Source organism: Panulirus ornatus, chromosome 2 (genome assembly GCF_036320965.1).
Source record: "Panulirus ornatus isolate Po-2019 chromosome 2, ASM3632096v1, whole genome shotgun sequence".
Classification (NCBI taxonomy): Eukaryota; Metazoa; Arthropoda; class Malacostraca; order Decapoda; family Palinuridae; genus Panulirus; species Panulirus ornatus.
Genome location: NC_092225.1, coordinates 36,309,115 through 36,334,280, shown reverse-complemented (window position 1 = coordinate 36,334,280; position 25,166 = coordinate 36,309,115). Strand labels below are relative to the sequence as shown.

Genomic DNA, 25,166 nt, shown 5'->3' with positions numbered 1-25,166 from the left:
TTGGATTATGTGTTAATTGATAGGGTTGTAAAAGATAGACTTTTAGATGTTAATGTACTGAGAGGAGCAGCTGGAGGGATGTTTGATCACTATCCTGTGGAGGCAAAGGTGAAGAAGTGTAGAGGTTTTCAAAAAAGTAAAGAGAATGTTAGGGAGAAGAGAGTGGTGAGAGCAAGTGAGATTAGAAAGGATACTTGCGTGAGGAAATACCAGGAGAGATTGAGTGTAGAATGGCAAAAGGAGAGAGCAAATGACGTAAGGGGAGTGGGTGAGGAATGGGATGTATTTAGGGAAGCAGTGATGGCTTGTGTGAAAGATGCATGTGGCATGAGAAAGGTGGGAGGTGGGCAGATTAGAAACGGTAGTGAGTGGTGGGATGAAGTAAGATTGTTAGTGAAAGAGAAAAGAGGCATTTGGACCACACTTGCAGGGAAGTAGTGCAAATGACTGGGAGAATGATTTGGTAAACAGAGAAGAGGTAGTAAAAGCTTTGCGGAAGATGAAAGCCGGCAAGGCAGCAGGTTTGGATGGTATTGCGATGGAATTTATTAAAAAAGGAGGTGACTGTATTGTTGACTGGTTGGTAAAGTTATTTAATGTATGTATGACTCATGGTGAAGTGCCTGAGGACTAGTGGAATGCTTGCATAGTGCCATTGTACAAAGGCAAAGGGGATAAGAGTGAGTGCTCAAATTACAGAGGTTTAAGTTAGTTGAGTATTCCTGGTAAATTATATGGGAGGGTATTGATCGAGAGGGTGAAGGCATGTACAGAGCATTAGATTGTGGAAGAGCAGTGTCGTTTGAGAAGTGGTAGAGTATGTGTGGATCAGGTGTTTGCTTTGAAAAATGTATGTGAGAAATACTTAGAAAAGCAAATGGATTTGTATGTAGCATTTATGGATCTGGAGAAGGCATATGATAGAGTTGGTAGAGATGCTCTGTGGAAGGTATTAAGAATATATGGTGTGGGAAGTAAGTTGTTAGAAGCAGTGAAAAGTTTTTATCGAGGATGTAAGGCATGTGTACGTGTAGGAAGAGAGGAAAGTGATTGGTTCTCAGTGAATGTTGGTTTGCGACAGGGGTGCGTGATGTCTGCATGGTTGTTTAATTTGTTTATGGATGGGTTGTTAGGGAGGTGAATGCAAGGGTTTTGGAAAGAGGGGCAAGTATGCAGTGTGTTGTGGATGAGAGAGCTTGGGAAGTGAGTCAGTTGTTGTTCGCTGATGATACAGCGCTGGTGGCTGATTCGTGTGAGAAACTGCAGAAGCTGGTGACTGAGTTTGGTAAAGTGTGTGAAAGAAGAAAGCTGAAAGTAAATGTGAATAAGAGCAATATTATTAGGTACAGTAGGGTTGAGGGACAAGTTAATTGGGAGGTGAGTTTGAATGGAGAAAAACTGGAGGAAGTGAAGTGTTTTAGATATCTGGGAGTGGATTTGGCAGCGGATGGAACCATGGAAGCAGAAGTGAATTATAGGGTGGGGGAGGGGGCGAAAGTTCTGGGAGCATTGAAGAATGTGTGGAAGTCGAGAACATTATCTCGGAAAGCAAAAATGGGTATGTTTGAAGGAATAGTGGTTCCAACAATGTTATAAGGTTGCGAAGCGTGGGCTATAGATAGAGTTGTGCGAAGGAGGGTGGATGTGCTGGAAATGAGATGTTTGAGGACAATATGTTGTGTGAGGTGGTTTGATCGAGTGAGTAATGAAAGGGTAAAAGAGATGTGTGGTAATAAAAAGAGTGTGGTTGAGAGAGCAGAAGGTGTTTCGAAATGGTTTGGTCACATGGAGAGAATGAGTGAGGAAAGATTGACCAAGAAAATAAATGTGTCAGAGGTGGAGGGAACGAGGAGAAGTGGGAGACCAAATTGGAGGTGGAAAGATGGAGTGAAAAAGATTTTGAGTGATCGGGGCCTGAACATGCAGGAGGGTGAAAGAAGGGCAAGGAATAGAGTGAATTGGATCGATGTGGTATACCGGGGTCGACGTGCTGTCAGTGGATTGAATCAGGGCATGTGAAGCGTCTGGGGTAAACCATGGAAAGTTCTGTGGGGCCTGGATGTGGAAAGGGAGCTGTGGTTTCGGGCATTATTGCATGACAGCTGGAGACTGAGTGTGAGCGAATGGGGCCTTTGTTGTCTTTTCCTGGCGCTGCCTCGCGTACATGAGGGGGGAGGGGGATGTTATTCCGTGTGTGGCGGGGTGGCGATGGGCAGACAGTGTGAATTGTGTGCATGTGTGTATATGTGTGTGTCTGTGTGTATATGTGTGTGTCTGTGTGTGTATATATGTGTGTACGTTGGGATGTGTGGGTGTGTATGTTTGCGTGTGTGGACGTGTGTGTGTGTGCATGTGTGTGGGGGTGGGTTGGGCCATTTCTTTCGTCTGTTTCCTTGCGCTACCTCGCAGGCGCGGGAGACAGCGACAAAGCAATATATATATATATATATATATATATATATATATATATATATATATATATATATATATATATATATATATTTTTTTTTTTTTATTATACTTTGTCGCTGTCTCCCGCGTTTGCGAGGTAGCGCAAGGAAACAGACGAAAGAAATGGCCCAACCCCCCCCATACACATGTATATACATACGTCCACACACGCAAATATACATACCTGCACAGCTTTCCATGGTTTACCCCAGACGCTTCACATGCCTTGATTCAATCCACTGACAGCACGTCAACCCCGGTATACCACATCGCTCCAATTCACTCTATTCCTTGCCCTCCTTTCACCCTCCTGCATGTTCAGGCCCCGATCACACAAAATCTTTTTCACTCCATCTTTCCACCTCCAATTTGGTCTCCCTCTTCTCCTCGTTCCCTCCACCTCCGACACATATATCCTCTTGGTCAATCTTTCCTCACTCATTCTCTCCATGTGCCCAAACCACTTCAAAACACCCTCTTCTGCTCTCTCAACCACGCTCTTTTTATTTCCACACATCTCTCTTACCCTTACGTTACTCACTCGATCAAACCACCTCACACCACACATTGTCCTCAAACATCTCATTTCCAGCACATCCATCCTCCTGCGCACAACTGTATCCATAGCCCACGCCTCGCAACCATACAACATTGTTGGAACCACTATTCCTTCAAACATACCCATTTTTGCTTTCCGAGATAATGTTCTCGACTTCCACACATTCTTCAAGGCCCCCAGAATTTTCGCCCCCTCCCCCACCCTATGATCCACTTCCGCTTCCATGGTTCCATCCGCTGCCAGATCCACTCCCATATATATATATATATATATATATATATATATATATATATAGCGTAAGGGTGACCCTGGAATGAATAGGACCTGAAATTCCTTAATGTGTTACAAGAGTATGTGAGGGGTATGCAAGAAATCAAGTGTCCTTTGATAATTTCCTTATGTTTTTATCGTGAAATTAAGAGAAGTATAGAAATATTCCGCGTTGTAAAATACGTTGTTGATTCATTAAGTGTATATGTTATATATGGTACCTTGAAATTTATCCAAGATTTGTTAATTGTGCGTCTTTTTCTCGACACGATGAATATGGCAATGTTTAATTAAAATAGTGGCTACTATGATAACATAAGTTATCAACATTTTTAGTTACTACGAATTACGGTAATTTGGAAGAAATTAAAAAAAAGAATACCCATCTAGCGGCCATTTCAGGAAATAAAACGATATATGTATTATAGTTGAGTTATCGCTATAAGAATACAGTTTTCTCTGGGGCGGTTTCCATTTTCTTTGATTACGTCACGGTCAGGCTGGATGGCAAAGTGCCGGATTTGACGAACGTGAACCAAGATGGAGGACGTTGCTCAGCTACTGACCTCGCCTGGAAAATTTTGGGTTTTCGGATGGTAATTAAGTACTTAGAGGTTAAGAAAAATAACGTTGTAATGAGTATTATAATTAGTTATTTAATTTGTTACGGTTATGATAGAGCGTAGAGCAGAGGGTAAAGTTGATGGGTTTGGGATGGTAGTGATTTGATGAAGGCAAATAGGGGAATTTTTTGGCTTCGGCCTCGGGAGAAAATGGTTCCCTTTATGTATTTTACATTTTATTGTTGTGAAAATATATCAAATAAGGTATTTTATAGAAGGGTTGTGGCGTTTGGTGTCAACGTTTTTTTTTTTTTTTGAGACGGCAATGGATCAGGAGTGAGTTGTGTGTTATGGGGTTACGTTTTCCCTGATCTTCAACGAGTAACGAACACTTTAAGTCGAGTTATTTATTTAATGGTTGAATTTCCATCATGGGCATGTTGCAGGTGATGTAGTAATTGGTTTTTAATTTTATTGTTCTTTTAATAGCGAGCTGTATGTAAGAGATGTACATATTTATTGTGAGGAAGGTGTTGGGGTTACGTTTTCCCCGATTTTCAACAAGTAATGAACACTATGAGTCGAGTTATTTATTTTCTGATGGAGTAATTGGTTTTTTGTTTGCTTGATTTTCATAAAGCTGTATATAGGAAATGTACATATTTATTGTGAGGAAGGTATTTGGGGTTACGTTTTCCCTGATCTTCAACGAGTAATGAGCACTTTGAGTCAAGTTATATATTTAAAGGTGGAATTTCCATCATGGAAAATATTTATAATGGAATAATTGTTTTTTTATTTTTTTCATTTTGAGTTTGTGGCATGTGAGAGGGTAATATGTAGGCCAGAGGCTGTATGTAGGAAAAGTACATATTTGTAGTGAGGAAGGTGATAGTACTGCTCCCTTGGTATGTTGTTAGTTATATTTAGATTTTTCACTCGACATTTTTCTAGAATGGAGAGGGTTAATGGCTGGCTGGCATGTGTAAGTGGATTTATAATTTCTAATATAATTTGAGGCCACACATAAAGTATTACACATTATATTAGTTTATTAGACCGTAATGAATCAATTGATAGGAATAGATGAAAAACGAAAAATTGTGTCACTTAAATATATTATTCGGCAGTTAATTTCATTTTTGAATATTAATTTGTCATGATCAATATATTTGTAATGGACCATGCTAGTGTATTGCATTGTCCATTAATTAAAATTGTATAAGAAGACTTTAAAATGTAAATTTTTGAGAATGGTCTAAAATTATAGTAGTTCCCTAACTACATCATGGGAAATGTGAGTTTTGAGTATGAAGTTAGTGAAAAACAAATGTAATTGAAGCAGACATAAAAACATGCCTTGTGCCTTCATTAGAGATAATTAAAGTGTGTCTAGTTAATGTATGTATAAAAACATGCCTTGTGCCATCATTAGAGATAATTAAATTGTGTCTAGTTAGTGTATATATAAAAACATGCCTTGTGCCATAATTAAATTGTGTCTAGTTAGTGTATATATAAAAACATGCCTTGTGCCATCATTAGAGATCATTAAAGTATGTCTAGTTAGTGTATATATAAAAACATGCCTTGTGCCATCATTAGAGATAATTAAAGTGTGTCTAGTTAGTGTATATATAAAAACATGCCTTGTGCCATCATTAAAGATAATTAAAGTGTGTCTAGTTAGTGTATATATAAAAACATGCCTTGTGCCATCAATAGTGATAATTTAAGCATGTCTAGTTAATGTATATATAAAAACTTGCCTTGTGCCATCATTAGAGATAATTAAAGTGTCTAATTAGTGTATATATAAAAACGCCTTGTGCCATCATTAGAGATAATTAAAGTGGGTCTGGTTAATGTATATATAAAAACATGCCTTGTGCCATCATTAGTATGTCTAGTAAGTTTATATAGAAAACCTAATTGTATGTATTGAAACATCACACTGCGATCTAGTTGTATAAAAGTTGAAATACAGTAGGATAAATGTTGTTCATTCGTTGCTCTGTTGCTTAACATTTCTCTAATTTTTATAGTACTCAAAAAGTCAATGGTGTCAGTAGGATATTGAAGTAAGAAATATTTGGAGTGTTAGGGAGGTAGGGTGATGTATTGCAGTTAATTGGTTTTGAAGGCAATGTAAAAAATGTATAATAGCTTTATTAGTTGTATAGTAGGTGTATTACATTTGTAATATTAAGTTGAATGAATGAAGATGTCAAAAATGTATGAAGTACTGGAAGTGGGTCTTTTTAAGATGATAATGTAGCGCATGAGATTTGTTATCAGTAATTAATTTAGATGTGTAGAGGAAGTGATTTTACAGTGGTATCATGGTGTGTTTTTGAGAGTGTATTAACAGATGGAGAAAATGTATGGAAGTATTAATTGTTGTGAAAGATCCGAGGTATGGGTGATATTAGTGAGGGTTGTGTATGATATGGGTCAAGATTTGGTTTGTGATGTAAAATTATGTAAAATAATTGTATTGAATGAATTTAAGCTTTTGAAATTTGATCTAAGTTAATGTTAGTGGTGACAAGTGCCAAAATTGACATGTTTAATAAATGTTTATATATTAGCTTTATTTATTTATTTTGCTTTGTCGCTGTCTCCCGCGTTTGCGAGGTAGCGCAAGGAAACAGACGAAAGAAATGGCCCGACCCACCCCCATACACATGTATATACATACACGACCACACACGCAAATATACATACCCATATATCTCAATGTAAACATATATATATACACACACAGACACCTACATATATACACATGCACACAATTCACGCTGCCTTTATTCATTCCCATTGCCACCTCGCCACACATGGAATAACATCCCCCTCCCCCTTCATGTGTGCGAGGTTGCGCTAGGAAAAGACAACAAAGGCCCCATTCATTTACACTCGGTCTCTAGCTGTCATGTAATAATGCCCGAAACCACAGCTCCTTTTTCCACATCCAGGCCCCACAGAACTTTCCATGGTTTATCCCAGACGCTTCACGTGCCCTGATTCAATCCATTGACAGCACATCTACCCCAGTATACCACATCGATCCAATTCACTCTGTGAATTCGAGAAAAGTTATTGAAACCTGATAAGAGTTCACGTAGCTGTTGAAATGTGATTATGAGTGTAGTAGGAATAATTTGAATTGCCATTTTGACACTTCTTTTTTATTAGTATTTGTGAGTGAAGGGTGTGGATTGTATTTTGCAGTAGAAGATAGATTAATTGAGGTAGGCTATGTGAAAATGTGTGTGCCTGGTTAGTGTTTTTGAATCAATAATTATTTCCTTTTGTTAATGTTATATGTTACTGACTTTGAATGTAGTTAAAATGTATTTGGTAATGTTTATTGAAGGAGGAGGTAAGAATGTATGAACTGCAATATTTGCCTGTGTTAGATTTAAAATTTACCAAGTATCACATAAAGAAATTATTATTTTATATGATTTGTTGAGTTATCTTGTATAAATGTTGTATGGAATGCATTTTGAGAATGTGTTTGGAGAATATGAATGTAAGTGTTAATTGATAATGTTGTTAAGTGTAAAATGGTTATGGTTATATTAAATGAACAGTAGGTGAAATGTATAGATTTCAGAGAATGTAGCATTATGTATTTGATATAAAAAGTCCACCTAATCTCTTGAAACCTTATCAGACCTTATGTTGGAGGTAAATTATTATTAATTGAAATGTAGGGTGTAAGATGTGTTTGTTGTGGTGTTGGTTGACATAAGTGCATTTCAAATGTAACTTGTTGAAGAGTAGAAATTAAGCTGTCATAGGATTGTTATTGTTTTTGAAGTAGAAGAATATTTTGTGTGTTACTGTTGTGTTATATTAATTGGAAAATATCATTATAAGATGTATTAAGTATATAGGTTGTAGTATATTGATATGATTAGATGTAGGGATTGAGTAGGTGCAAATGTGTGAAAGTTCAATACGTGGTTATGTTTAGTTTATTGATCAAGTATACTTTTTAGATAAGTAATGTACCTTTTTATTAAATGATTTATGTGTTGCATTGGTAGGTGTGTATATGTGTTTTGAGAATAAACGAAAGTGTTGATTTAGCATAAATGGTGATGATTTTTTCTTATGGGAAATGTTACGAATGTTATTTATTTATAATATATATTTTGCTTTGTCGCTGTCTCCCGCGTTTGCGAGGTAGCGAAAGGAAACAGACGAAAGAAATGGCCCAACCCACCCCCATACACATGTATATACATACACGTCCACACATGCAAATATACATACCCATACATCTCAATGTACACATATATATACACACACACACGGACACATACATATATACACATGCACATAATTCACACTGTCTGCCTTTGTTCATTCCCATCGCCACCTCACCACACATGGAATAACATCCCCCTCCCCCCTCATGTGTGCAAGGTATGCTAGGAAAAGACTACAAAGGCCCCATTTGTTCACACTCAGTCTCTAGCTGTCATGCAATAATGCCCGAAACCACAGCTCCCTTTCCACATCCAGGCCCCACAGAACTTTCTATGGTTTACCCCAGACACTTCACATGCCCTGATTCAAGCCATTGACAGCACGTCAACCCCGGTATACCACATCGATCCAATTCACTCTATTCCTTGCCCGCCTTTCACCCTCCTGCATGTTCAGGCCCCAATCACTCAAAATCTTTTTCACTCCATCTTTCCACCTCCAATTTGGTCTCCCACTTCTCCTCGTTCCCTCCACCTCCGACACATATATCCTCTTGGTCACTCTTTCCTCACTCATTCTCTCCATGTGCCCAAACCATTTCAAAACACCCTCTTCTGCTCTCTCAACCATGCTCTTTTTATTTCCACACATCTCTCTTACCCTTACATTACTTACTCGATCAAACCACCTCACCACACATTGTCCTCAAACATCTCATTTCCAGCACATCCACCCTCCTGCGCACAACTCTATCCATAGCCCACACCTCGCAACCATACAACATTGTTGGAACCACTATTCCTTCAAACATACCCATTTTTGCTTTCTGAGATAATGTTCTTGACTTCCACACATTCTTCAAGGCTCCCAGGATTTTCGCCCCCTCCCCCACCCTATCATTCACTTCCGCTTCCATGGTTCCATCCGCTGCCAGATCCACTCCCAGATATCTAAAACACTTTACTTCCTCCAGTTTTTCTCCATTCAAACTTACCTCCCAGTTGACTTGACCCTCAACCCTACTGTACCTAATAACCTTGCTCTTATTCACATTTACTCTTAACTTTCTTCTTTCACACACTTTACCAAACTCAGTCACCAGCTTCTGCAGTTTCTCACATGAATCAGCCACCAGCGCTGTATCATCAACTAACAACAACTGACTCACTTCCCAAGCTCTCTCATCCCCAACAGACTTCATACTTGCCCCTCTTTCCAAAACTCTTGCATTCACCTCCCTAACAACCCCATTCATAAACAAATTAAACAACCATGGAGACATCACACACCCCTGCCACAAACCTACATTCACTGAGAACCAATCACTTTCCTCTCTTCCTACACGTACACATGCCTTACAGCCTTACATCCTCGATAAAAAAATTTCACTGCTTCTAACATCTTGCCTCCCACGCCATATATTCTTAATACCTTCCACAGAGCATCTCTATCAACTCTATCATATGCCTTCTCCAGATCCATAAATGCTACATATGAATCCATTTGCTTTTCTAAGTATTTCTTTCATACATTCTTCAAAGCAAACACCTGATCCACACATCCTCTACCACTTCTGAAACCACACAGCTTTTCCCCAATCTGATGCTCTGTACATACCTTCACCCTCTCAGTCAATACCCTCCCAAATAATTTACTAGGAATACTCAACAAACTTATACCTCTGTAATTTGAGCACTCACTCTTATCCCCTTTTCCTTTGTACAATGGCACTATGCAAGCATTCCGCCAATCCTCAGGCACCTCACCATGAATCATACATACATTAAATAACCTTACCAACCAGTCAACAATACAGTCACCCCCTTTTTTAATAAATTCCACTGTAATACCATCCAAACCTGCTGCCTTGCCAGCTTTCATCTTCCGCAAAGCTTTTACTACCTCTTCTCTGTTTACCAAATCATTTTCCCTAACCCTATCACTTTGCACACCAGCTCGACCAAAACACCCTATATCTGCCACTCTTATCATCAAACACAATCAACAAACCTTCAAAATATTCACACCATCTCCTTCTCACATCACCACTACTTGTTATCACCTCCCCATTATCCCCCTTCACTGAAGTTCCAATTTGCTCCCTTGTCTTATGCACTTTATTTACCTCCTTCCAGAACATCTTTTTATTCTCCCTAAGATTTAATGATACTCTCTCACCCCAACTCTCATTTGCCTTCTTTTTCACCTCTTGCACCTTTCTCTTGACCTCCTGTCTCTTTCTTTTATACATCTCTCACTCATTTGCATTTTTTCCCTGCAAAAATCATCCAAATGCCTCTCTCTTCACTTTCTCTAATAATCTTACTTTTTCATCCCACCACTCACTACCCTTTCTAATCAACCCACCTCCCACGCTTTTCATGCCACAAGCATCTTTTGCGCAAGCCATCACTGCTTTCCTAAATACATCCCATTCCTCCCCCACTCCCCTTACCTCCTTTGTTCTCTCCATTTTCCATTCTGTACTCAGTCTCTCCTGGTACTTCCTCACACAAGTCTCCTTCCCAAGCTCACTTACTCTCACCACCCTTTTCACCCCAACATTCACTCTTCTTTTCTGAAAACCCATACAAATCTTCACCTTTGCCTCCACAAGATAATGATCAGACATCCCTCCATTTGCACCTCTTAGCACATTAACATCCAAAAGTCTCTATTTCACGCACCTGTCAATTAACACGTAATCCAATAACGCTCTTTGGCCATCTCTCCTACTTACTTATGTATACTTATGTATATCTAGCTTTTTAAACCAGGTATTCCCAATCACCAGTCCTTTTTCAGCACATAAATCTACAAGTTCTTCACCATTTCCATTTACAACACTGAACACCCTATGTATACCAATTATTCCCTCAACTACCACATTACCCACCTTTGCATTCAAATCACCCATCACTATAACCCGGTCTTGTGCATCAAAACCACTAACACACTCATTCAGCTGCTCCCAAAACACTGAATGAGTGTGTTAGTGGTTTTGATGGTTATGAATGTAAGATAATTGTATTTTTTAAAGTGATTTATTAAAGCGTTGCATGACCTGACCTTGGATGCAGGACATGTACACAATAAGAATAACACATTTCATTGTTAGTTATTATCGTAACCTGTGTAATGGAAGATAAGGCAGTGAGATGTAACTTCCTGGCATAGGAGGTGAATTTTTAGTATTATAAGTATTAATGAATGAAAGTTGTGTGTTGCTCAGCATGTTGATTGACATCAGTGCAGTTTTAGTGTCAGTGATGGGTGTGAAGTGAAAGTAAAGTTTAAAGAAGCTTTCGAGTAGTAGGGAGGTTAGGTTTTTTGTTGTGCATACTGATAAATTGTGTAATTTGGATTGTTTATTACTAGATGTACTAGTTTAATATGAGGTTTATTAGGTAATATTTGAAATGATAAGTTTCAAAGTTTAAAGATTTTGTATGTTGAGTGAAATTGCATTGATACGATGTGTATTGGTTGAAATTGATTTTACAACATTCGCTGTATTGCGTTCTAAGTTTTGATATTGTAATGGTTTGATATTATGAGGTGTAATACTTGTATATTGTGATGGGTATTGATGTTATATGTTGAAGTGTATTACGATGATATTATGCGCATTAGTTTGAAATGACATGTATAAATGATAATCTAATGTTTATTTAGTTTAGAATGGTAAGCGTATTGATGTATAAATTTAGATTTTTGCATGATATTGATAGGTGTGTTATTTTTATATGTATATTCTATTGGGTGTATTTGTTGTATTTCAGCTGTATTATTTGTGTAATTACAGTTGCATTTGTATCGAATATTAAGTGTATTTGATATGATTATAAGTAGTATGTTAGTATGTGTCTTACTTGTATATTAGCATAAGTGTAACTTTCATATGATAAGGTATATTGTAATTGCTATATATATAGTGAAATATTTGCATTTATTGTATACTATTGTAGATGATTTTATTATTTGCTGATGTGTATTAATTGAATAATATTAATATGATACTTATTGGTGATATTATCATATGTATTACTGTTTTCAAATGTATTGTTTGTATAATTTTTGCAAGGTTTATTGCTGTTATATTTTGAATGTTACAAATTGTAAAATTTATAATTAATAATGTATTTTAAGAGCTTATGTACATTTGTGTTTGTATATATATATACTTGGATGGCATTGCAGTGGAATTTATTAAAAAAGGGGGTGACCATGTTGTTGAGTGGTTGGTGAGGATATTCAATGTATGTTTGGTTCATGGTGAAGTGCCTGAGGATTGGCGGAATGCATGCATAGCGCTGTTGTACAAAGGCAAAGGGGATGATAAAGGTGAGTGTTCAAATTACAGAGGTATAAGTTTGTTGAGTATTCCTGGGAAATTATATGTTAAAAAGATTATGAAGCCAATGGAAATTTTTTGAGAATTTGAGGGGATATCACTTTGTAAATGTGGATTCAAGTAGGCATACTTCTTGCATTGCAAACCAGTATGAAACTGGTGTCCTTTATATGGCTAATACTGCTTTATACTGGCTACTAAACATGTTGTGTTATATACATAGGATGTCTATATTTGGTTTTCTGTTTATCGAATGTATCACGTGTACAGTTGGCTAACTCGTGTATTCCTGCACTTTGTCGATGTATGTGAGCAAACCAAGGCTGTATGCTCATGATTTAATACATATAACTGGGAACCAAAAACTGTCATGTTGGCCTTCATAATTTTAGACAAACTAGGAGGCATATCTGTAGATGAGTGGTGTTCAGTGGTAATAATAGTAATAGTAGAGGAAATGGAGTTTAGTGGTTCTGACATGTTGTGGTTAAGGAATATAATCAATAGTACTTGGTTGCTTTTGGTTAAGCATTTCACTTTGCAGGTGAATGGCCACTCGCTAGACAGCATAACCTGGGAGTTCCTACTAGATGGTGTAGATCACTAGAATGTACAGGAAAGTTGGCGTGCAAAGCTACATGGAAGTGGATGTCTTCACCACCCATGGCAGTCCCATAGCAGGAACGATCTCTGGAGTGCTAACTAGTGGTAGGTTTTCTGCTACATAATGGTCTTGTTTTGATCTAGTTGGGCATAGGAACGGGATAAGGAACCTCCTAATTTTTCTGGAGGAAAGTTCCACTATTTCCTAATATTTTCTAACCATAAAAGTGATACCAGTGTTAAATGAAGGCAAGCTTGGGATGGGGGCGAGTTGCCTAGGCAAGGTGGTAGAATAGGGTCAGTGCAAGGATTACCTTACTTGAAGCTAGAAGCTTTATTGGTGATAGTTGTACGCACATGATGACACTCTTGGCCTTCTCTCCCTTTTTTTTTTAAGAAAAGGAGTTAAGGCTGTGAAAATAATGCAGGCATTATGTATTTATAGAATAGTTCTTGATTACTAACAAGACTGGTTAGAAAAGACAACAGGGAAGTTGCCATTACACTGCCTTGCACATTCATTGCTCCGAGCTTGTCCTCCTAAACGGTACCTTTTCAAAAATAATTTTAATGGGCTTTGCTTAGAATTTAGATGTGAACAGTAATTTGAAGATAAAGGATTTTTAGTTTTGTACCCAGGGTACTGTTGAAAGTAGGCATAAGTAGAACCGCATGTAACATTGCAGTACAGTATATCTTAAGGTATTTCTTTCCTTTTGAAATAAATTGTATTTTTTGTACTTGTTACATTTCATGGAGAAAGATTGATTGGTTGAGGAAGTTGTGAAAATAGGCCATAACTATCTATCTACGTCACTGACACCCTTTCCCTCTGGTAACACCCTCCCATACTCTGTGATAGCACATTTGCAAATTCTTATCCTTTACACTGATAATTTTCATTCATTCATGGCCATACCTCTCCTCTTTCCTCATCCTCCCATAACTTGCATTTTCTCTCCATACACCCTGCCAAGGATATGGGCTTCCCTAACCTCTAGAATGTCCAAACTATAACTTTCAAAATTCTCCCCAAGTTCCCTCCTAAACCCATTTACATTGAGCCATCACCCTCAGTCACTTGTCCCTTTTACTCCTCAGCCTTTTATGCCTCACCTTTAATAGGCCAATGGCTAAGAGCAACTACAGGGCAGTGTCTCCCCAAGACAGCAGAGCTCTCAAATTGTTCAAAAGACTAAAATCCCACCTCACCTCAAGTGTTTGTATTAAATAACCTACTATTTCCTTGATAAAGTTAGGCAATGACACCCATAATGTTCCATTCCTAAGGATGTTTTAACAAGGTAACCACAAAAAGACTGGGTAAGACTTGGATACTCAAGAAAACTTGAGAGTATCCCCTTAAGGCATTGAAATTCAAAACCTTTCCCAACTTTCTTCGAGCCCGTACCGCAGTAGCAGCACCTCCAAACCTCATTAGTTACAATACTGTCACTGTGCTCTCATAATTCTGTATGATTTGCTATCTTGAGTCATCTTAAGCTAATTCTTCAGTTTGACCATATAGTTTCCCATTTGAGAAATTTGGAAAATATAAAACTACATGTTGCTTCTCTGCATCAACAGAGTACATGCAGCAGAGTGTGAAGGATCAAGGGATCAGCAGGTTGTGGGACACCACAAATACAAGACACTTGTGGCTGATGAGATCATCCACACACTTGGGAACAATAATTCGATCGAAATTAATGGTGTAGACACTGATACTATAGTAACCAAAGGGGCCAGTGTAACCTTCCAGGACAAGAAAACCTTCACAAGCTTGAAGATTAATGGAGACTTGTTTGTTGAAAAAGTTAACAGTGTGAGTAAACTTGTCTTAAGTATGCATCTGATGCTAGGTGAGAAGTTCTCTTGTGTGAATGGTCCTGAAAACTTTTTCTTTTTTGTACTCGAAATCTGAAATATTGCCCATTCTTTCCCTAAGAGCAAATAGTTCCATGTAGTTGCTCTGTCATAGAAATATATATTTTCTTTGTTTTGTCTTTAAATTGGGACCTTGGATCATAGATTGATAGCCTGAAAAAAAGAATGAACACTGCAGACTGTTGACAAGCAAAATGACTATCGATCAATAATTGCATAGCATTTTTTGATCAGTGTTGTAATTAAATCCATATTTTGCTCAAACAACATATTAAAGAGAGATTGTTTGGTTTAGGGATGCTATCTTGTATTAGTTGTTCACTGCAGAAATTTCCATGATTTTAAGGGAAAGTTTGTTTATAAAAGAGAGAGTAAGGTTAGTGTAGTATCATACACACACATAAAAAACTCTGTGAAGGAAAAGCATTTCTGAAATGGAAATTATCATACTAAAAACTCTTAGGTGAAGATTTGTATGGGTTTTCAGAATAGAAGAGTGAATGTTGGGGTGAAGAGGGTGGTGAGAGTAAGTGAGCTTGGGAAGGAGACCTGTGTGAGGAAGTACCAGGAGAGACTGAGTACAGAATGGAAAAAGGTGAGAACAATGGAAGTAAGGGGAGTGGGGGAGGAATGGGATGTATTTAGGGAATCAGTGATGGATTGCGCAAAAGATGCTTGTGGCATGAGAAGAGTGGGAGGTGGGTTGATTAGAAAGGGTAGTGAGTGGTGGGATGAAGAAGTAAGAGTATTAGTGAAAGAGAAGAGAGAGGCATTTGGACGATTTTTGCAGGGAAAAAATGCAATTGAGTGGGAGATGTATAAAAGAAAGAGACAGGAGGTCAAGAGAAAGGTGCAAGAGGTGAAAAAAAGGGCAAATGAGAGTTGGGGTGAGAGAGTATCATTAAATTTTAGGGAGAATAAAAAGATGTTCTGGAAGGAGGTAAATAAAGTGCGTAAGACAAGGGAGCAAATGGGAACTTCAGTGAAGGGCGCAAATGGGGAGGTGAAAACAAGTAGTGGTGATGTGAGAAGGAGATGGAGTGAGTATTTTGAAGGTTTGTTGAATGTGTTTGATGATAGAGTGGCAGATATAGGGTGTTTTGGTCGAGGTGGTGTGCAAAGTGAGAGGGTTAGGGAAAATGATTTGGTAAACAGAGAAGAGGTAGTGAAAGCTTTGCGGAAGATGAAAGCCGGCAAGGCAGCAGGTTTGGATGGTATTGCAGTGGAATTTATTAAAAAAGGGGGTGACTGTATTGTTGACTGGTTGGTAAGGTTATTTAATGTATGTATGACTCATGGTGAGGTGCCTGAGGATTGGCGGAATGCGTGCATAGTGCCATTGTACAAAGGCAAAGGGGATAAGAGTGAGTGCTCAAATTACAGAGGTATAAGTTTGTTGAGTATTCCTGGTAAATTATATGGGAGGGTATTGATTGAGAGGGTGAAGGCATGTACAGAGCATCAGATTGGGGAAGAGCAGTGTGGTTTCAGAAGTGGTAGAGGATGTGTGGATCAGGTGTTTGCTTTGAAGAATGTATGTGAGAAATACTTAGAAAAGCAAATGGATTTGTATGTAGCATTTATGGATCTGGAGAAGGCATATGATAGAGTTGATAGAGATGCTCTGTGGAAGGTATTAAGAATATATGGTGTGGGAGGAAAGTTGTTAGAAGCAGTGAAAAGTTTTTATCGAGGATGTAAGGCATGTGTACGTATAGGAAGAGAGGAAAGTGATTGGTTCTCAGTGAATGTCGGTTTGCGGCAGGGGTGTGTGATGTCTCCATGGTTGTTTAATTTGTTTATGGATGGGGTTGTTAGGGAGGTAAATGCAAGAGTTTTGGAAAGAGGGGCAAGTATGAAGTCTGTTGGGGATGAGAGAGCTTGGGAAGTGAGTCAGTTGTTGTTCGCTGATGATACAGCGCTGGTGGCTGATTCATGTGAGAAACTGCAGAAGCTGGTGACTGAGTTTGGTAAAGTGTGTGGAAGAAGAAAGTTAAGAGTAAATGTGAATAAGAGCAAGGTTATTAGGTACAGTAGGGTTGAGGGTCAAGTCAATTGGGAGGTGAGTTTGAATGGAGAAAAACTGGAGGAAGTGAAGTGTTTTAGATATCTGGGAATGGATCTGGCAGCGGATGGAACCATGGAAGCGGAAGTGGATCATAGGGTGGGGGAGGGGGCGAAAATTCTGGGGGCCTTGAAGAATGTGTGGAAGTCGAGAACATTATCTCGGAAAGCAAAAATGGGTATGTTTGAAGGAATAGTGGTTCCAACAATGTTGTATGGTTGTGAGGCTTGGGCTATGGATAGAGTTGTGCGCAGGAGGATGGATGTGCTGGAAATGAGATGTTTGAGGACAATGTGTGGTGTGAGGTGGTTTGATCGAGTGAGTAACGTAAGGGTAAGAGAGATGTGTGGAAATAAAAAGAGCGTGGTTGAGAGAGCAGAAGAGGGTGTTTAGAAGTGGTTTGGGCACATGGAGAGAATGAGTGAGGAAAGATTGACCAAGAGGATATATGTGTCGGAGGTGGAGGGAACGAGGAGAAGAGGGAGACCAAATTGGAGGTGGAAAGATGGAGTGAAAAAGATTTTGTGTGATCGGGGCCTGAACATGCAGGAGGGTGAAAGGAGGGCAAGGAATAGAGTGAATTGGATCGATGTGGTATACCGGGGTTGACGTGCTGTCAGTGGATTGAATCAAGGCATGTGAAGCGTCTGGGGTAAACCATGGAAAGCTGTGTAGGTATGTATGTTTGCGTGTGTGGACGTATGTATATACATGTGTATGGGGGGGGGGGTTGGGCCATTTCTTTCGTCTGTTTCCTTGCGCTACCTCGCAAACGCGGGAGACAGCGACAAAGTATAATAAAATAAATAAAATAAAAAAACTGGGCACTACTTTTCATTTTGCTGGCAGTTTTTGAATATTTCACATGTTATTGGTTGTTATATTTGCAGGTGGATGTGAGGCAAGTAGCAAGCCAGGTAGTATATACAGATAACATATCTCGGCAAACATTAGTGGGAAACTATGATATTGGACTTCTGGTGAGGGGCAATATGGACGTGTCTTCAATTAATGGTATCAACATCGTGGAGCTGGACAGAAGTGTTGTTAAGAAGTATGGCAACTACAGATTAGCTGGTACGTGGGTCTTCTGTTTATAGAATGACAGGATGGTAGATGTATATCTTATGATTAGTGTATTAGGAGTGTTCAAGCCTGGTTTTCAGAACTTGAGGGTGTCAGATGTGTGTTTGCAAGATTACTATTAAACTAGTATTGTGGGTGTGATGGTGTACAGCAATAACAGGATTGTGGGATGAATGGTTTGTATGGTAGAAGCAGAATATGGAACAAAGATGTAGATTGTATATTGCAGCTTAACGTGGTGGTTTATAAGATGTAGTTGTGTGGTTGGCAAACTTTAGTCTCCTATATGTTTACTAGACATGGGTTTAGGTTAGTGTGTATGGCAGTACTGACTTGCTGACTCTGTTCATATAAGATGAACAAGATAGATAGGATTCACATTCAGGATTAATTGCAAGAAAACTTGTTTATGGTAAGGCATCTTTAGAGCAGAATATGAATACTGTAAAGAAATGCCTAAAACACTAGTATACTCTTAGGAAACTGAAGTGTAGGTAGGCATTCCTAGAGTAGTTTAAAGATCTGCTCTGTATTTGTGTTAAAGTATAATTCATACATAAAAACCGGTATGAATGATTTGTACAGTCTGTTATAAGAAATATTACATATGGTGGGTTTGTGCAGTATGAGAAGAATTAATACTATTTTTTAGATATCTGGGAGTGGATCTGGCAGTGGATGGAACCATGGAAGCGGAAGTGAATCATAGGGTGGGGGAGGGGGCGAAAATTCTGGGAGCCTTGAAGAATGTTTGGAAGTCGAGAACATTATCTTGGAAAGCAAAAATGGGTATGTTTGAAGGAATAGTGGTTCCAACAATGTTGTATGGTTGCGAGGTGTGGGCTATGGATAGAGTTGTACGCAGGAGGATGGATGTGCCGGAAATGAGATGTTTTAGGACAATATGTGGTGTGAGGTGGTTTGATCGAGTAAGTAATGTAAGGGTAAGAGAGAGGTGTGGAAATAAAAAGCGTGGTTGAGAGAGCAGAAGAGGGTGTTTTGAAATGGTTTGGGCACATGGAGAGAATGAGTGAGGAAAGATTGACCAAGAGGATATATGTGTCGGAGGTGGAGGGAACGAGGAGAAGTGGGAGACCAAATTGGAGGTGGAAAGATGGAGTGAAAAAGATTTTGAGTGATCGAGGCCTGAACATGCAGGAGAGTGAAAGGCAGGGCAAGGAATAGAGTGAATTGGATCGATGTGGTATACCGGGGTCAACGTGCTGTCAATGGATTGAATCAGGGCATGTGAAGCGTCTGGGGTAAACCATGGAAAGTTCTGTGGGGCCTGGATGTGGAAAGGGAGCTGTGGTTTCAGGCATTATTACATGACAGCTAGAGACTGAGTGTGAACGAATGGGGCCTTTGTTGTCTTTTCCTAGCGCTACCTCGTACACATGAGGGGGGAGGGGGATGTTATTCCACGTGTGGCGAGGTGACGATGGGAATAAATAAAGGCAGACAGTATGAATTATGTACATGTGTATATATGTATATGTCTGTGTGTGTGTGTATATATATGTGTACATTGAGATTTATAGGTATGTATATTTGTGTGTGTGGACGTGTATTTACATACATGTGTATGGGGGTGGGTTGGGTCATTTCTTTCGTCAGCTATTTTTGGTTATATTACTTTTTGCCTCTGATACACTGAATGATAACCATGGATTTTTTTTATAGATATGTAAATTCATGATGCATTCAGCACCATTGGAAGGTGACATATATATATCTTTTTCTTTTTATGAAGCATTATAATTTGAATATGAGCACGAGTGTTTTGTATGACGCTAAATGTCATTTTAAAAGCCTGTATTAATTGGTTGGTTACCGTTAAGCTGTAAATTCTTATGATATCGGAAACTCCAAAATGTTGGACTGTCAAGTAATTGTGCATTAAGTATGGGTAAAGCACCACAGTTTTGAAGGGTCTGCCCAGCTGATAGCTTGTAACTTTCATCAAGTTTTCCTTGGCATGTCCATCATCAAGGTATTGCTGACATTGTATCTAATGTGCATACCTGGGGCTGGCTTTTTCTCTCTTCTTCTTCTTCTTTTCCCCTATGGGTCAAGATAACCATTTACTTTTTTTTATCCAACAGGTGGTCTCGTCTACAAAGATGATGTGGTGGTGACTGGTTCGGTCCAAACAGATACCATCAATGATGAGTTGTGGTCCAACTTGGTGGACTACAACTCTCCTGACAAGATCACCAATACTTATCACTTCCATGAAGTGGTAGTTGCTGGTTTCTTGGACTCCAGCAGGATAAACAAACTGGACTTGAGCCAAGAAGTGGTGCTAGTGGACACTGTTCAAAGAATCGATGGTAATGCTTAATGGTGGCCTTTTCAACATCCCCCTTTCTTCAGTTTGCTGGGGGGGTTTTATTTCATTTTAGGCAATGCAAGGACCCTTTCTGTGGAGCTCCTTGGACTTTGAGTTTGCACACCATGCTAGAGCAGGATAAGATATACTCTTGTGGGGTGAAAGTTGTCAGTGATATAGTTACCTATTTGCACTGTAAGGGGAGGGTGTTTTATGTTTGTAACATCTCTATTTTACAACTTATTAAATTTTTGTGTGATGCCTGGATTAACACTTTTTTGCCATTTTATTCTGTTCATGCACCACTTTTATACTATAAAGGCATTGCTCTACATTTTTGTACAAGTCTTGTGCTTAATTTCATCAGCTAATAATGGTCTCAGAGATGACTTTTCTCCATGGTGTAACCACTTGCAGTTTGTCTAACATATTTTGGGGCCAGAGTGTGGATAGGGATCTGTGGTTACAGTTCACTACACATGACAGCTAGAGACTGAGTGTGAACGAATGTGTCCTTTTTTTTCCTGATGCTACCTCTATGAAGCATGGGGTAGCAATGCTGTTTCCTGTGGGGTGGGGTAGTGCCAGGAATGGATGAAGGCAAGCAAGTAAGAATATGTACATGTGTATGTATATATATGTGTATATGAGTAGATGGGCCATTCTTCGTCTGTTTCCTGGCGCTACCTTGCTGGTGCGGGAAACAGCGATTATGTCTTTGAAGAATGTATATGTATATGACCAGGTTAAACCCGGTGACTGATTTTCTCTTCTTATATCAGATTTTTTCGGTTCATTGCTCCAAACACTTTCCTTATTGAATGTTCAAGCCCTTGTACCTGAAACCCTTATACTATCCATGCTTATGTCCTTGCCTTAGTCTCCCTATCCCTTTGTCCCTCCACTTATGACACTGATCAAAATTTTTTTTCATATCTTCGTGTCAGTTAGAGCACACCCTGGTCAGCTTTGATTGCACTTGCTACCACTTGTTTTAATACTCCTATCCATTCACCATATTAGGACCACTGTATAAATATAGCTTTCTTATCCCAAGCTGATAGTCTCATCTTTCACATGATCCTTAATGCATGTAGGACCATTGCTCCCTTACTCCAGCCCCATGGTTTTATGTTGCCATATCCTCTACCAGTTACCTGAAGCCCTTCTCTTTATCTAGGTCCTCTACATCCTTAAACTCAAACCATCCTGTCTAATCCTCACATTTTCTTGAAAATCTTCTGTCTTGAATGTCACTAGCTAGAGATGTCTTTGGAATCTGCCACCAGAGCTGTATCATCTGCATAAAGCAGCTAGTTTATCTCCCATGCCATTTTAACCCCAAGCATATTGTAGTCCTTCCCTCTACCCAAAGACCTTCCCTCACCACCTTCATCTATCTATCTACCTATATCTCTTAAGCCTATTCCTTCCTGAAGCTCCCTGTTCATGAGTTGAGTATTCAAGTATAGAGAAATCTCATGTTTAATGCAGACCCACTTTTTCTTGGAAGCATTCCACCTCCTCCCTCTCCACTTGAACACATGTCTTAACTTGCCAGGTAAAATCCTCCTCATTCTGTTGTGTAACATTAGTTTACCCCATATATTCATAGCACATTGCCTCTTAACCTAAAGTGCCAAATGCTATCCACTCGGGTATATGACAATCTAGGCAAATGCCTTGGCACATCATGAAGCCATACTTTCTTCCCAATCTGATGTTTTGTGCATGGCCTCCACTCCAACTTGCATTACCAGGTATACCAAACAGACTTGTACCTTTGTAATTTGAGCATTCACTTTTGTTCACATTTTTCTCTATTAGGAAACTGTGCATGCATTTTACCCTCCCTAGCCACCTCAATTTGGGTACCACAAACTTTGAATATTTTGACAGAGTAGTAAGCATCACTGTCACCCCCTTGCTAGAGAAACTCCGTCTACTACTTGTGCAGGATTTCCATTACTTTCTCTTTTCATGATACAATTCACCAGGACTCTTTTAACCCACATGCCCCTTGTCTCAAACATGCCACTGCTGCTACCCAATCATCAAACATTCAGCAGTCCAGCATACTTGTACCAACACTTTTTCACTTTGTTTGCTTATCTGTATCTCCATTTGCTCATTTTACTGTTGCTCCCATTTGTTCTCTTGCTTTCATCACTATAATACTCATTTCAAAAATTTCTTTTATCTAAATTCATGATTTCTTTTGCTCCTTTATTCGGCACATTAACCTTTCTCTTAACATCTTGTAGCTTGCGGTTTTACACTTCCTGGTCTTGCACACCTTTCCTGCAGATGATATCCATATGCTTCTTTCACTTGCATCTTCACTCCATCCCAATTTTCATATATCCACATCCCACCTTTTGCATACCAAACATGTGACCTGCACAGGTAAGCAGTGCTTCCCTAAATGCCCTCCACTCCTCTTTCACTCCTTGTTTCATATACTTGCCCTATGTTGCTCTTGATTCAGTTTCTCGTTATTTCTGTAAGCAGGCTTTCTTTCATGCTGAATCTCCCTCACCACTTCTCTCACGTCATTTCATTTTTCCTTGACACCAAAGTCAAATGCTGAGTATCACCATTGTTCAAATTGTTGTGTTTAGATGCACTATGTACCTCTACAAGAGTTCAGGGTTTTTAAGTGGCTGAAAATGATATAAAGTGACATGCCAGTCATTGAAAAATGAACTTTGTATATTTCAGGTCGCATATATTCAGGCATGTGTACGTGTAGGAAGAGAGGAAAGTGATTGGTTCTCAGTGAATGTAGGTTTGCGGCAGGGGTGTGTGATGTCTCCATGGTTGTTTAATTTGTTTATGGATGGGATTGTTAGGGAGGTGAATGCAAGAGTTTTGGAAAGAGGGGCAAGTATGAAGTCTGTTGGGGATGAGAGAGCTTGGGAAGTGAGTCAGTTGTTGTTCGCTGATGATACAGCGCTGGTGGCTGATTCATGTGAGAAACTGCAGAAGCTGGTGACTGAGTTTGGTAAAGAGTGTGAAAGAAGAAAGTTAAGAGTAAATGTGAATAAGAGCAAGGTTATTAGGTACAGTAGGGTTGAGGGTCAAGTCAATTGGGAGGTGAGTTTGAATGGAGAAAAACTGGAGGAAGTGAAGTGTTTTAGATATCTGGGAGTGGATCTGGCAGCGGATGGAACCATGGAAGCGGAAGTGGATCATAGGGTGGGGGAGGGGGCGAAAATTCTGGGAGCCTTGAAGAATGTGTGGAAGTCGAGAACATTGTCTCGGAAAGCAAAAATGGGTATGTTTGAAGGAATAGTGGTTCCAACAATGTTGTATGGTTGCGAGGCGTGGGCTATGGATAGAGTTGTGCGCAGGAGGATGGATGTGCTGGAAATGACATGTTTGAGGACAATGTGTGGTGTGAGGTGGTTTGATCGAGTAAGTAACGTAAGGGTAAGAGAGATGTGTGGAAATAAAAAGAGCGTGGTTGAGAGAGCAGAAGAGGGTGTTTTGAAATGGTTTGGGCACATGGAGAGAATGAGTGAGGAAAGATTGACCAAGAGGATATATGTGTCGGAGGTGGAGGGAACGAGGAGAAGAGGGAGACCAAATTGGAGGTGGAAAGATGGAGTGAAAAAGATTTTGTGTGATCGGGGCCTGAACATGCAGGAGGGTGAAAGGAGGGCAAGGAATAGAGTGAATTGGAGCGATGTGGTATACTGGGGTTGACGTGCTGTCAGTGGATTGAATCAGGGCATGTGAAGCGTCTGGGGTAAACCATGGAAAGCTGTGTAGGTATGTATATTTGCGTGTGTGGACGTATGTATATACATGTGTATGGGGGTGGGTTGGGCCATTTCTTTCGTCTGTTTCCTTGCGCTACCTCGCAAACGAGGGAGACAGCGGCAAAAAAAAAAAAAAAAATAAATAAAGTTTAGAAAGTCAGTAAGTGTGGGCAGTGCAGAGGGTGTAGTGATGGAGGAGGGAGGTACTGTTAATGGTATAGAGCCATCCAACCTTCATGTAATGCTTGCAGAAGTGGAAGAAATTATTATTGCAAAAGAAATTAATTTCACAAGCCCACTACATGTGAGTATGATATTCATTTCCTTGGTGGTCTTCTCAAATTGTTTGAGGTAGTTATTTCAGTCTGCTAGGAAAGAAATAATGGTTTGTTTTAGCATTGTATGTATATTAACCAAAATAATAAATTCTTTAGAATATGAATATAATGGGGTTGACGTGCTATCAGTAGATGAACCAGGGCTTTTGACATGTCTGGGGTAAACCATGGAAAGGTCTGTGGGCCTAGACATGGATAGGGAGCTGTGGTTTTGGTGCATTACACAAGACAGCTAGAGACTGATTGTGAATGAATGTGGCCTTTTTTGTCTGTTTTCCTGGCGCTACCTTGCTGAAGCAGGAGGTAGTGATGCTGTTTCCTATGGGGCAGGGTGTTTTGCTAAGAATGGATGAAGGCAAGCATGAATATGTACATGTGTATATATGTGTCTATGTATGAACATAGACACATGTATGCATATGTGCATGTATGGGCATTTATGTTTGTGTATATAAGTGGATGAGCTGTTCATCTGCTTCCTGGTGCTACCTCACTGATGCGGGAAATGGCGATCAAGTATAAAGAAATATAAATAATTCATTTTTGCTTTTGTTATTACCACCTTACCACTTAATTTCATAGTTGTTTTTCCTTACTTGGACTACCAGTTTTGTATGTACATACAAGGTTGCATTATTCATTTGTATGTGCTGGCTGCTTTGCCTTCTAATTA

At 39.3% G+C, this 25,166-nt stretch overlaps 1 protein-coding gene across 7 annotated transcripts in view; it reads left to right on the top strand.

Annotated features, from left to right (window-relative positions):
• Positions 1-3,786: 3,786 nt before the first annotated feature.
• Positions 3,787-25,166, top strand: part of LOC139756153 (uncharacterized) — a 106,212-nt gene continuing 84,832 nt past the window's right edge. For 5 of the 7 annotated variants that reach the window (XR_011714283.1, XR_011714288.1, XR_011714282.1 and 2 more), the window contains exons 1-5: positions 3,787-3,876; positions 12,963-13,126; positions 14,609-14,846; positions 17,864-18,050; positions 20,165-20,392. Coding sequence is in view for 2 of the 7 variants with exons in the window: in XM_071675336.1 (XP_071531437.1) it covers positions 17,966-18,050; positions 20,165-20,392 (313 nt within the window). In the remaining 5 variants the exon portion in view is untranslated. The remainder of the gene's footprint in view (positions 3,877-12,962; positions 13,127-14,608; positions 14,847-17,863; positions 18,051-20,164; positions 20,393-25,166) is intronic. The other 2 variants (XR_011714290.1, XR_011714289.1) reach the window with 2 other exon arrangements.